Source organism: Nerophis ophidion, linkage group LG07 (genome assembly GCF_033978795.1).
Source record: "Nerophis ophidion isolate RoL-2023_Sa linkage group LG07, RoL_Noph_v1.0, whole genome shotgun sequence".
In the NCBI taxonomy this organism is placed as follows: domain Eukaryota; kingdom Metazoa; phylum Chordata; class Actinopteri; order Syngnathiformes; family Syngnathidae; genus Nerophis; species Nerophis ophidion.
In genome coordinates this window covers 4218668-4233523 of record NC_084617.1, presented here as the reverse complement: position 1 = coordinate 4233523, position 14856 = coordinate 4218668, and the positions used below count along the sequence as shown (strand labels likewise).

At 40.8% G+C, this 14856-nt stretch overlaps 1 protein-coding gene across 2 annotated transcripts in view; it reads right to left on the bottom strand.

Annotated features, from left to right (window-relative positions):
* Positions 1–9602, bottom strand: part of dnmt1 (DNA (cytosine-5-)-methyltransferase 1) — a 69276-nt gene extending 59674 nt beyond the window's left edge. For both annotated transcript variants that reach the window (XM_061905209.1, XM_061905211.1), the window contains exons 1-9: positions 9404–9602; positions 9219–9255; positions 2372–2479; positions 2098–2302; positions 1961–2033; positions 666–752; positions 543–584; positions 433–484; positions 283–366 (exon numbers count right to left, since the gene is read on the bottom strand). In XM_061905209.1, the coding sequence (XP_061761193.1) occupies positions 283–366; positions 433–484; positions 543–584; positions 666–752; positions 1961–2033; positions 2098–2302; positions 2372–2479; positions 9219–9255; positions 9404–9450 (735 nt within the window). In that variant the 5' untranslated portion in view covers positions 9451–9602. The remainder of the gene's footprint in view (positions 1–282; positions 367–432; positions 485–542; positions 585–665; positions 753–1960; positions 2034–2097; positions 2303–2371; positions 2480–9218; positions 9256–9403) is intronic.
* Positions 9603–14856: the final 5254 nt, after the last annotated feature.

Below are 14856 nucleotides of genomic sequence, written 5' to 3'. Positions count from 1 at the left end.
GCAGTCACACATAAGAGATACGTGTAGTCTCTCAAAACTCGACAGTGCGCTTTATATAATTATATATAGTGCTACTAATGTGCGAAATAATTCTGGTTCTGCTGACCAACCTCGAAGCTATTTTATTTGGTACATGGTGTAATAAGTGTGACCAGTAGATGGCAGTCACACATAAGAGATACGTGTAGACTCTCAAAACTTAAATTCTGGAATTGCACGTCCTGATTTCAATGCGTAAAAAGACACAAAAAGTGCGTTAACGCCCACACTGAATAGTCTCACCGCGTTATCGGGATCCCCTTGAAAGAACTTTAGGTCTGAGTCGTCCAAATATTGCCTGCAATCTGGGCATTTTGGAGGCGGAGTCTAAAAAAAGAAAAACATTTTTTTTTTTTATAAAAATCCCCAGATAATTAATTTTATTGTTGTTACCTTTGCAGCAGCAACAGTCTTGCTCTCAGTCTTGGTTTCTTCAGGAGAAGACCTGTCCAAATTGAGTGCATTACAAACAACTCCATGAGGCGCCGACAAGAAGAACTTACTGCTCATCGGACTCCACTTTGAGACGCTTCTCCTCCCGAGACTACATCGGACAAAAACAAGAACATGGGAATTCTGCCAAGGGAGACGCCAGCGGTCTGCAGCCTGCAGGAGGAAGATGACTCACCTCAGCCACTTCATCTGCTTTTACTTCACTTTGTCCGTTGGCGGCTTCTTCCACGCCATTCAGGTCTTCTGACTTGCGCTTCTGCCTGAAACAACAAATATTGGGGGGGGGAAAAAAAAGAGGGTTTCAAACTTTCACAAGTGAAACCATAACACTGCAATCAGGCCTTGAATTTTAACTTAAGGTCAAGGCAAGTGTTGCCTTAAAACCGCTTAAGTTTGTTTACATGCTTTTATTTCTCTTTGCTATTTGGGCTCATTGGACCCTAATTAGAATAAAAACTAAGAATCATCTTTTGATATGATGTACTTAGTCAATAATTACTAGGGATGCACCGAAATGAAAATTTGTGGCCGAAGCCGAAGAAAATTTAAACGTTTGGCCGAAGGCCGAATAATTTTCACAATTTTTTTATATTGCATAAATAGGCTTGAAAAATATTTAGAAATGTTTTTCAAATAAAGTAATTTTTTTAATACGGACCAAAGGGGAAGCGAACCATCCAGACTGTTATCGAAGCAAAGTTAAAAAAACATGGGGGTGCATTAGTGCCCAAGGCATGGGTAACTTACACATCTGTGAAGGCACCATTAATGCTGAAAGGTACATACAGGTTTTGGAACAACATATGCTGCCATCTAAGCGCCGTCTTTGTCATGGACGCCCCTGCTTATTTCAGCAAGACAATGCCAAGCCACATTCAGCACGTGTTACAACAGCGTGGCTTCGTAAAACAAAAAAAAAGTGCAGGTACTTTCCTGGCCCGCCTGCAGTCCAGACCTGTCTCCCATCAAAAATGTGTGGCGCATTATGAAGCGTAAAATACGACAGCGGAGACCCCGGACTGTTGAACGACTGAAGCTCTACATAAAACAAGAATGGGAAAGAATTCCACTTTCAAAGCTTCATCAATTAGTTTCCTCAGTTCTCAAACGTTTATTGAGTGCTGTTAAAAGAAAAGGTGATGTAACACAGTGGTGAACATGCCCTTTCCCAACTACTTTGGCACGTGTTGCAGCCATGAAATTCTAAGTTAATTATTATTTGCAAAAATGTTGCCTTTGAATATGGGTTACAAATCATTGTATTGCGTTTATATTTACTTCTAACACAATTTCCCAACTCATATGGAAACGGGGTTTGTAGATTTTCCTCCATGCGGCCCCTGAGCTAAAATGACACACCTGATATAGAGGATCTTTGAATAGCATTTATGCCGCAATCGGCATAAATAGCAAAAGGTATTAGTACCCATTAAATATAAATAAAAAGCAAGAGAGGACGGAAACGCACACTTTGGAGAACATGGAGATGATGGTGGGTTGGTTGCCGCCACTTCTCGTCACCCTGGAGCTGGCCGGAGACTCTGGAAAGATCCAAGATCATAATCCCGTCCAAGCGTGCGCATCAAAGAGGATCAAAGGGCCTACTTTTGTTGTCAGCTCTGCTCCTCCGGCCGCCTTTCCCTCGAGCGCCGGGCGACTTGACGTCCTCCTCCGCCTCCATGCCGGCGTCGCCTTCGTCCTCCTCTTTGTGGGAACCGTTGGCGTGGCCGTTGCTTTTTCCTTTGGGCTCGCCGTTTTCCAAGCGGAGCTCTTTTCCCAGCAGGGCTTTCACCTTCGAGACGTAGTCGTCCTGGAGGAGACGGGCCAGCGTTTGAACCTCGCGTCCCGCTTGCCGGAAGTTCCACGAAGCAAAACCTACCTTTGAAATTTCAGAGTTCTTCATCTTGTCCTCCAGGCCGGCGAGCGCGTCCTGAGCGTCGGCGTGCAGGAAGTCTTGCACCAGCTTCAGCTTCTCCTTCACGTGATCCTGTGTGCGGAAGTTGGAGTTGATCAATTTGCGTCTTGATGCAGAATAGTGCAGTACACCTGGACGGACAGCGGAGGCACTGATGAGTCAAACTAGTTTAAAACTTGTGTAATTAGGGACCGAATGTCACTTTGGGACAGAGAACCCTATTGTATTTCTAAGGTTTTATTATTACTATACCGCCGCCTCTTTGAGCTGTAATTTGACCCCCTTAACATGCTTCAAAACTCACCAAATTTAACACACACATCATGACTGGAGAAAATTTTCTATCTAATAAAAAAAAAAAAAAAAAAATTGCTCTCTAGCGCCCCCTAGGAAAAAAGACAAAATTGCTTGTAACTTCCATTAGGAATGTCGTAGAGACATGAAACAAAATCCTCTATGGAGGTCTGACTTAGACCTAGATTTCATACACTGACATCCTTCAGCAAAAATCAACAGGAAGTTGGCAAAAACCCCTTCAAAACAAAAGTTTCCTAAAAAATGTCATTCTGGCCTCTGAGCTGTAATTTGACCCCCTTAAAATGCTTCAAACTCACCAAATTTAACACAATCAGGACTGGCGAAAATTGCGATCTAATCAAAAAATCAAAACTCAAAATTGCCCTCTAGCGCCCCCTAGGAAAAAACAGACAAAACTGCTTGTAACTTCCGTTAGGAATGTCGTAGAGACATGAAACAAAAACCTCTATGTAGGTCTGACTTAGACCTAGATTTCATACATTGGCCTTCAGCAAAAATCAACAGGAAGTTGGCAAAAACCCCTTCAAAACAAAAGTTTCCTAAAAAATGTCATTTTTGCCTATTTGAGCTGTAATTTGACCCCCTTAACATGCTTCAAAACTCACCAAGTTTAAACACACACATCAGGAATGGTGAAAATTTGCTATCTAATCAAAAAAACCAAAACTCAAAATTGCGCTCTAGCGCCCCCTAGGAAAAAACAGACAAAACTGCTTGTAACTTCCGTTAGGAATGTCATAGAGACATGAAACAAAAACCTCTATGCAGGTCTTACTTAGACCTAGATTTCATACGCTGACCTCCTTCAGCAAAAATCAACAAGAAGTTGGCAAAAACCCCTTCAAAACAAAAGTTTCCTAAAAAATGTAATTTTTGCCTATTTGAGCTGCAATTTGACAACATCAACATGCTTCAAAAATCACCAAATTTAACACACACATTAGGACTGGTGAAAATTTGCTATCTAATCAAAAAAAAAAGAAAAAAGAATTGCGCTCTAGCGCCCCCTAGGAAAAAACAGACAAAACTGCTTGTAACTTCCGTTAGGAATGTCGTAGAGACATGAAACAAAATCCTCTATGCAGGTCTGACTTAGACCTAGATTTCATACACTGACCTCCTTCAGCAAAAATTAACAAGAAGTTGGCAAAAACCCTTTCAAAACAAAAGTTTCGTAAAAAATGTCATTTTTGCCTCTTTCAGCTGTAATTTGACCCCCTTAACATGCTTCAAAACTCACCAAACTCGACACACACATCAGGACTGGCGAAAATTTGCTATCTAATCTTAAAACCAAAACTCAAAATTGCGCTTTAGCGCCCCCTAGGAAAAAACTGCTTGTAACTCCCGTTAGGAATGTCGTAGAGACATGAAACGAAAAGCTCTATGTAGGTCTCACTTAGACCTAGATTTCATACACTGACCTGCTTCAGCAAAAATCGACAAGAAGTTGGCAAAAACCCCTTCAAAACAAAAGTTTCCTAAAAAATGTCATTTTTGCCTATTTGAGCTGTAATTTGACAACCTTAAAATGCTTCAAAACTCAAACTCGACACACATATCAGGACTGATGAAAATTGCGATCTAATAAAAACAAACAAACCCCAAAACTCAAAATTGCACTCTAGCGCCCCCTAGGAATAAAACACTGACAAAACTGTTCTTTGGAGAAAACACAGACAAAATTGCTTGTAACTTCCGTTAGGAATGTCGTAGAGACATGTAACAAAATCTCTATGTAGGTCTGACTTAGACCTAGATTTCATACACTGACATCCTTCCGCAAAAATCAACAGGAAGTTGGCAAAAACCCCTTGAAAACAAAAGTTTCCTAAATATTGTAATTTTTGCCTCTTTGAGCTGTAATTTGACCCCCTCAAAATGCTTCAAAACTCACCAAATTTAACACACATCAGGACTGGTGAAAATTTGCCATCTAATAAAAATAAAAATAAAAAAAAAATAAAAAATTGCACTCTAGCGCCCCCTAGGAATAAAACACTGACAAAACTGCTCTTGGGAAGAAAACCGACAAAATTGCTTGTAACTTCCGTTAAGAATGTCGTAGAGACATGAAACAAAAACCTCTATGTAGGTCTGACTTAGACCTACATTTCATACACTGACATCCTTCAGCAAAAATCAACAGGAAGTTGGCAAAAACCTTCAAAACAAAAGTTTCCTAAAAAATGTCATTTTTGCCTCTTTGAGCTGTAATTTGACAAGCTTAAAATGCTTCAAAACTCACCAAACTCGACACACGGATCAGGACTGGTGAAAATTGCAATATAATAAAAACAAACATTCTAAAACTCAAAATTGCGCTATACCGCCCCCTAGGAATAAAACACTGATAAAACTGCTCTTGGGAAGAAAACACAGACAAAATTGCTTGTAACTTCCGGTAGGAATATCATAGAGACATGAAACAAAAACCTCTATGTGGGTCTCACTTAGGCCTACATTTCATTAATTGTCATCCTTCAGCAAAAATCAACAGGAAGTTGGCAGTTACCCCTTCAAAACCAAATAAACCCACTACTACCGACCACGCAGTCTCTCGCTGCTATGTTGGATCCACTTCGGACTTGATTCTCTTGGTTACGTTAGATCCACTATGGACTGGACTCTCACAATATCATGTTAGATCCGCTTGACATCCATTGCTTTCGGTCCTCTAGTGGGTGGGGGGTATATGTGGTCCTCTCCAAGGTTTCTCATAGTCATCATGGTCAACGTCCCACAGGGGTGAGTTTTTCCTTGCCCTTATGTGGGCCCTACCGAGGATGTCGTTGTGGTTTGTGCAGCCCTTTGAGGCACTTGTGATTTAGGGCTATATAAATAAACATTGATTGATTGATAGTTTATATATCAATGATGAAATATTAACATTGCAACACATGCCAATACGGCCGGTTTAGTTTACTAAATTGCAGTTTTAAATTTCCCGCGGATGACGCGTGTTTGTGACGTCTCGGGTTGTAGCGGACTTATTAGCCCAGCACCACTTAGGGCTAAAGGTCGTCTCTTTTCATCGCATAATTACACAGTAATTTGGACATCAGTGTTGCTGAATCTTTTGCAATTTTTTCAATTAATAATGGAGACGTCAAAGAAGAATGCTGTTGGTGGAAAGCGGTGGATTGCAGCTGCCTTTAGCAACCGAAACACAGCCAGTGTTTGTTTGTTTGATATGAAGCTTTAACACAGAGTGGTCAAGCCAACATGTTTCTCCACGTCAACCAGCAAGTTTTTGAATGGGAAAATTGTGATATTAAGTCGGCTCTTACCGGAGACTTGAGTGGATTATGCGACCTTCTCCTGTAGCTGTCAAAAAGGCAGCTGTGGTCTTGGCTCCTGCATTGGCCTCTCTCAGAGACACTGGCGTTCACCGCAGCCCCCCGACTTTCAGGTATGACTTGATAATCTCACTAAAACACTAGTAACACAATAAGCAGATAAGGGATTTTCCAGAATTATCCTAGTACATGTGTCTAATAACATCTGAAACGCTCAACACTGCTGTGGCATTTTCTTTTTTTATAGTGCTTCACTCTAACTTTCCTCATCCACGAATCTTTCATCCTCGCTCAAATTAATGGGGAAATCGTCGCTTTCTCGGTCCGAATTGCACTTCCTGCTGGTGGCTATGATTATAAACAATCCGATGTGAGGAACTCCACAACCCGTGACATCACGCGCACATCGTCTGCTACAGGCTTTTTATTAGCGACCAAAAGTTGCAAACTTTATCGTGGATGTTCTCTACTAAATCCTTTCAGCAAAAACATGGCAATATCGCAAAATGATCAAGTATGACACATAGAATGGACCTGCTATCCCCGTTTAAATAAGAACATCTCATTTCAGTAGGCCTTTAAAAGTGAAGTGAAGGGAATTATATTTATATAGCACTTTTCTCTAGTGACTCAAAGCACTTTTACATAGTGAAACCCAATATCTAAGTTACACTTAGTTGGGGCGGCTTAGCTCGGTTTGGAAGAGTGACCTTGCCAGCAACTTGAGGGTTGCAGGTTCGATTCCCACTTCTGCCAAGCTAGTCACTGCCGTTGTGTCCTTGGGCAAGACACTTTACTCACCTGCTCCCAGTGCCACCCACACTGGTTTAAATGTAACTTAGATATTGGGTTTCACTATGTAAAGCGCTTTTGAGTCACTAGAGAAAAGCGCTACATAAATATAATTCACTTCACTTAAAAGTAAAATGAAGGGAATTATATTTATATAGCACTTTTCTCTAGTGACTCAAAGCACTTTTACATAGTGAAACCCAATATCTAAGTTGCACTTAGTTGGGGCGGTTTAGCGCGGTTTGGTAGAGTGACCGTGCCAGCAACTTGAGGGTTGCAGGTTCGATTCCCGCTTCTGCCAACCTAGTCACTGCCGTCGTGTCCTTGGGCAAGACACTTTACCCACCTGCTCCCAGTGCCACCCACACTGGTTTGAATGTAACTTAGATATTGGGTTTCACTTTTGAGTCATTAGAGAAAAAGCGCTATATAAATATAATTCACTTCACTTAAAAGTAAAATGAAGGGAATTATATTTATATAGCACTTTTCTCTAGTGACTCAAAGCACTTTTACATAGTGAAACCCAATATCTAAGTTACACTTAGTTGGGGCGGTTTAGCTCGGTTTGGAAGAGTGACCTGGCCAGCAACTTGAGGGTTGCAGGTTCGATTCCCGCTTACACCATCCTAGTCACTGCCGTTGTGTCCTTGGGCAAGACACTTTACCCACCTGCTCCCAGTGCCACCCACACTGGTTTGAATGTAACTTAGATATTGGGTTTCACTTTTGAGTCATTAGAGAAAAAACGCTATATAAATATAAGTCACTTCACTTAAAAGTAAAATGAAGGGAATTATATTTATATAGCACTTTTCTCTAGTGACTCAAAGCACTTTTACATAGTGAAACCCAATATCTAAGTTACACTTAGTTGGGGCGGGTTAGCTCGGTTGGTAGAGTGACCTGGCCAGCAACTTGAGGGTTGCAGGTTCGATCCCTGCTTACACCATCCTAGTCACTGCCGTTGTGTCCTTGGGCAAGACACTTTACCCACCTGCTCCCAGTGCCACCCACACTGCTTTAAATGTAACTTAGATATTGGGTTTCACTATTTAAAGCGCTTTGGAGTCAATAGAGAAAAGCGCTACATAAATATAATTCACTTCACTTAAAAGTAAAATGAAGGGAATTATATTTATATAGCACTTTTCTCTAGTGACTCAAAGCACTTTTACATAGTGAAACCCAATATCTAAGTTACTCTTAGTTGGGGCGGTTTAGCTCGGTTTGGTAGAGTGGCCGTGCCAGCAACTTGAGGGTTGCAGGTTCGATTCCCGCTTCTGCCAAGCTAGTCACTGCCGTTGTGTCCTTGGGCAAGACACTTTACCCACCTGCTCCCAGTGCCACCCACACTGGTTTGAATGTAACTTAGATATTGGGTTTCACTTTTGAGTCAGTAGAGAAAAAGCACTATATAAATATAATTCACTTCACTTAAAAGTAAAATGAAGGGAATCATATTCATATAGCACTTTTCTCTAGTGACTCAAAGCACTTTTACATAGTGAAACCCAATATCTAAGTTACACTTAGTTGGGGCGGCATAGCTCGGTTTGGTAGAGTGACCTGGCCAGCAACTTGAGGGTTGCAGGTTCAATTCCCGCTTCCGCTGTCCTAGTCACTGCCATTGTGTCCTTGGGCAAGACACTTTACCCACCTGCTCCCAGTGCCACCCACACATGTTTGAATGTAACTTAGATATTGGGTTTCACTATGTAAAGCGCTTTTGAGTCACTAGAGAAAAGCGCTACATAAATATAATTCCCTTCACTTCACTTAAAAGTAAAATGAAGGGAATTATATTTATATAGCACTTTTCTCTAGTGACTCAAAGCACTTTTACATAGTGAAACCCAATATCTAAGTTACACTTAGTTGGGGCGGTTTAGCTCGGTTTGGTAGAGTGACCTGGCCAGCAACTTGAGGGTTGCAGGTTCGATTCCCGCTTCTGCCAAGCTAGTCCCTGCCGTTGTGTCCTTGGGCAAGACACTTTAGAGAAAAAGCGCTATATAAATATAATTCACTTCACTTAAGGCAGTGTGGGCGGCACTGGGAGCAGGTGGGTTAAGTGTCTTGCCCGAGGACACCACGGCAGGGACTAGGACAGCGGAAGCGGTAATCGAACCCGCAATCCTCAAGTTGTTGGCACGGCCACTAATGTTCCAGATGACATTCAGACGATAGGAAACATTGCAATTAATTCCAAATATTAGGCTCTTTTTTTTTTAAGTCCTGTGATGAGGTGGCGACTTGTCCAGGGTGCACTATTGATCAAATGAAGGCGATAAATAAACAAACAAGCGATAGAATATTATTGCCAATGAGATTTACAAAAATAGTTTGGGTTTTGGATGTTAACATTTAGATTATTTTGTGCACAAAGTCGCACCGACACTTACCTCGTCTGAAGAGCTGCCATCGTCCAGCACTTGCAGCCTTTAAACGATAAAAAAACAAAAAAAAAAGGCAAAGACGTGAAAATCATGGCCTCCATCTTTTGTTTACCACCGTGGCGCCAAATCCCTCCCGCGCGCTGACAGGCCGCGCCGCGGGGTTAGCTGCAGCTATTGGCGGGGACGCTTACCTTTTCCTGACGTCCTCTGGCAACGACAAGGAAGTCCTGGCTGGCATGCTGTGACTTATCTATTTAAAATTAAAAAAAAGCTTAAAACGTAGGCCGAACTAGTTTAAAAAGTGAGCTGTGAAAGTGTAAAAAGCGACGGGAAGAAGAAGGACGGCGCGAACTAGCAAGAGTCCGATGGATGCTATAAGCAATTGGCGCGCCCGGGCCGTCTTTCGCGGGGAAAAGTGGGCGTTCCGGACTGTACCATTACACAAATTTAAGGGGGACGTCACACTCTATTCACTAAAGCGTTAATACACCTTTAAAGCACAAAATACCTAGCAAATTGACTCAATATCATAAATTCAAACATATATTACATTTTAACGTCAAATACTCATTTTGGCTCCTGTATAATCCCGGTAAATATGAATAAAGCGAGTAGCGACACCCCCTCCTTATTAGCTTCTACCGGAAGTTGAACTCGGCCAAGCACCCGGAAACGGACATAGATATTATTGTTGGTAAATTGTCAAAATAAAAGTCCTTCCTTTTTTTTGTTTGTGAGACGATAAATGTCCTCAAAAATATTTGGAGTGTTAACGATATTTTCCCGCCGCAATAATACCCTAAAAGAGTTTGCAAAAATATAAATAGGGAAAATAAGAACACGGTGTATTAATTAGACTTTAGACAAACTTTAATGATCCATAAAGGGAAATTTTTCCACACAGTAGCTCAGTTACGAAGGATGGAAAGGATAAAGCAGGTATAAAGTAGACTAAATAAAATATAACCTACACAAAACTCAACTCAATGGGATGACAATGAGAAACCTTGGAGGGGACCCCAGATGTGGGGATCCCTCTCCCCCCTAGGTGACCGAAGCAATGGACGTGGAGTCGATCTAGTTAATAGTGTGAGAGTCCAGTCCATAGTGGATCTAACATAATAGTGTGAGAGTCCAGTCATTAGTGGATCTAACATAATAGTGAGAGTCCAGTCCATAGTGGATCTAGCATAATAGTGAGAGTCCAGTCCATAGTGGATCTAACATAATAGTGGGAGAGTCCAGTCCATAGTGGATCGAACATAATAGTGTGAGAGTCCAGTCCATAGTGGATCTAACATAATAGTGTGAGAGTCCAGTCCATAATGGATCTAACATAATAGTGTGAAAGTCCAGTCCATAGTGAATCTAACATAATAGTGAGAGTTCAGTCCATAGTGGATCTAACATAATAGTGTGAGAGTCCAGTCCATAGTGGATCCAACATAATAGTGTGAGTCCAGTCCATAGTGAATCTAACATAATAGTGAGAGTCCAGTCCATAGTGGATCTAACATAATAGCGAGAGTCCAGTCCATAGTGGATCTAACATAATAGTGTTAGAGTCCAGTCCATAGTGGATCTAACATAATAGTGAGAGTCCAGTCCATAGTGGATCTAACATAATAGTGTCAGAGTCCAGTCCATAGTGGATCTAACATAATATTGAGAGTCCAGTCCATAGTGGATCTAACATAATAGTGTGAAAGTCCAGTCCATAGTGGATCTAACATAATAGTGAGAGTCCAGTCCATAGTGGATCTAACATAATAGTGTGAGAGTCCAGTCCATAGTGGATCTAACATAATAGTGTCAGAGTTCAGTCCATAGTGGATCTAACATAATAGTGAGAGTCCAGTCCATAGTGGATCTAACATAATAGTGTGAGAGTCCAGTCCATAGTGGATCTAACATAATAGTGAGAGTCCAGTCCATAGTGGATCTAACATAATAGTGTGAGAGTCCAGTCCATAGTGGATCTAACATAATAGTGAGAGTCCAGTCTATAGTGGATCTAACATAATAGTGAGACTCCAGTCCATAGTGGATCTAACATAATAGTGTGAAAGTCCAGTCCATAGTGGATCTAACATAACAATGAGATCCATTTTACTTAAACAGACATACATGTTTACATCAGGTTGATTGTCACTACTACTACTATGCTACTTAATTGGGGATGCAAAACATCAATTTGGACGAATACTATTACTACTATGCTACCTATTTAGAGATGCAGAGCAGCAATGCTGACTATTACTATTACTACCATGCTACTTAATTATCAATTTGGAATACTATTACTACTATGCTACCTATTTGGAGATGCAGAGCAGCAATGCTGACTATTACTATGACTATCGTGTTACTGAAACATCAATTTGGAGTACTATTAATACTATGCTACCTATTTAGAGATACAGAGCAGCAATGCTGACTATTATTATTACTACCATGCTACTTAAGCATCAATTTAGATTAATACTATTACTACTATGCTACCTATTTGGAGATGCAAAGCAGCAATGCTGACTATTACTATGACTATTGTGTCACTGAAACATCAATTTGGAATACTATTACTACTATGCTACCTATTTAGAGTTGCAGAGCAGTAATGCTGACTATTACTATTACTACTATGCTACTTAAACATCAATTTGGAATACTATTACTACTATGCTACCTATTTGGAGACGCAGAGCAGCAATGCTGACTCTTACTATTACTACTATGCTACTTAAACATTAATTTAGAGTACTATTACTAGTATGCTACCTATTACGAGATGCAGAGCAGCAATGCCGACTATTACTATTACTACTATGCTACTTAAGCATCCATTTGGATGAATACTTTTACTATTATGCCACCTATTACAAGATGCAGAGCAGCAATGCTGACTATTACTATCACTACTATGCTACTTAAACATCAATTTGGAGTACTATTACTACTATGCTACCTATTTGAAGATGCAGAGCAGCAATGCTGACTATTACTTTTACTACTATGCTACTTATTTGGGGTTGCAGGGAACTAAATTTTAGTGGTAAAAATCCCTTTAAAAAACGGTCCTTTTTTTTTTTTTAGGACACAGTTCTCTTTTCACCTGGTTATGCTTCTTTAAGATTCCAAAATGTAACAGTGTAACTAAGGGTATTTTTGTGTGTTATTTTTCAAGTTATTCTATAATGTTATTTTTTTTATTTTAAAATAGTTATTTTGTTATTTATTAATTCTGATTATTATTTCTATTTTCTACATAATTTCGACAATGGAGAAAAAATGTACACTTTGTTGTAGCTGTGTTTGGCCTGAGGAGGGCGCTGTCGCCCCATGATGAGCAGAGCAAGACGACTGTCTTTTTTAAATCTTACCTGCGGGTTGACCCCGGCTTTTGTTTACAAAAAGTTAAACAAAGCGCCGGTGTTAGTTTTGTTTACTTTTATTTTATTTTATTTAATTTTATTATTATTATTTTTTTTTCCATTTTTTTTTTTTTTTTTTAATTATTGCTTTTTTTTCTTGTTAATTCTTGCAAACACGGCGAAACAAAAATACTTTAATGTCGCCAGCTCATTTTTCGGCGATATGATGTCATTTCCGGCCCGGCGGAGACAACTTCACTGGGCAAGTTGGTTCCCAAAGACATGCACCTGGGGGTTGGCTCCTCCCACCTCCAAAGACATGCACCTGGGGGTTGGCTCCTCCCACTTCCAAAGACATGCACCTGGGGATAGGCTCCTCCCACCTCCAAAGTCATGCACCTGGGGATAGGCTCCTCCCACCTCCAAAGACATGCACCTGGGGATAGGTTGATTGGCAACACTAAATGGTCCCTAGTGTGTGAATGTTGTCTGTCTATCTGTGTTGGCCCTGCGATGAGGTGGTGACTTGTCCTGGGTGTACCCCGCCTTCCGCCCGATTGTAGCAGAGATATGGGCCAGGACCACATCATCTGCAAAAAGCAGGGACCTAATCCTGCAGCCACCAAACCGGATACCCTCAACGCCTTGACCGCACCTAGAAACCATGTACATAAAATTTATGAACAGAAATTGTCTCAGGTTCTAACACTCATGACATCTATGAAACAAGACAAAAGGCAAGGAATCAAACAGAGACAGAGTTAAATTTGGACTCAGATCTGAGGAGAGACATGGCCACTGTACTCTCTGTACAGTCCTGCACCACGCTCTCCCAAAAGATCGTACTCCTCCTTTTTTATTTGACTTCCTCCCCCCACCTGCCCACTTCTGCTTCCTGAGGGAAGTGGGTCGCAAACAGAGTTGCCTTCGGTTACCCAACAGTTCGAAGAGAGTTCGTCAAATAGTTCAAAAAGAGTTCCATAAAATAGTTCAAAGAGAGTCCCATAACATAGTTCAAAGAGCATTCAATCAATCAATCAATCAATGTTTACTTACATAGCCCTAAATCACTGGTGTCTCAAAGGGCTGCACAAACCACTACGACATCCTAGGTAGGCCCACATAAGGGCAAGGAAAACTCACCCCCAGTGGGACGTCGGTGACAATGATGACTATGAGAACCTTGGAGAGGAGGAAAGCAATGGATGTCGAGCGGGTCTAACATGATACTGTGAATGTTCAATCCATAATGGATCCAACACAGTCGTGAGAGTCCAGTTCAAAGCGGATCCAACACAGCAGCGAGAGTCCCGTCCACAGCGGAGCCAGCAGGAAACCATCCCAAGCGGAGGCGGATCAGCAGCGCAGAGATGTCCCCAGCCGATACACAGGCGAGCAGTACATGGCCACCGGATCGGACCGGACCCCCTCCACAAGGGAGAGTGGGACATAGGAGAAAAAGAAAAGAAACGGCAGATCAACTGGTCTAAAAAGGGAGTCTATTTAAAGGCTAGAGTATACAAATGAGTTTTAAGGTGAGACTTAAATGCTTCTACTGAGGTGGCATCTCGAACTGTTACCGGGAGGGCATTCCAGAGTACTGGAGCCCGAAATGAAAAAGCTCTATAGCCCGCAGACGTTTTTTGGGCTTTGGGAATCACTAATAAGCCAAAGTCCTTTGAAGGCAGATTTCTTGCCGGGACATATGGTACAATACAATCGGCAAGATAGGATGGAGCTAGACCGTGTAGTATTTTATACGTAAGTAGTAAAACCTTAAAGTCACATCTTAAGTGCACAGGAAGCCAGTGCAGGTGAGCCAGTATAGGTATATATGTATGTATATATGTATATAAAGGTATATACAGTATAGGTATATATGTATGTATATATGTATATAAAGGTATATACAGTATATGTATATATGTATGTATATATGTATATAAAGGTATATACAGTATAGGTATATATGTATGTATATATGTATATAAAGGTATATACAGTATAGGTATATATGTATGTATATATGTATATAAAAGTATATACAGTATAGGTATATATGTAGGTATATATGTATATAAAGGTATATACAGTATAGGTATATATGTATGTATATATGTATATAAAGGTATATACAGTCAATCAATGTTTATTTTTTTTTATATAGCCCCAAATCACAAATGTCTCAAAGGACTGCACAAATCATTACGACTACAACATCCTCGGAAGAACCCACAAAAGGGCAAGGAAAACTCACACCCAGTGGGCAGGGA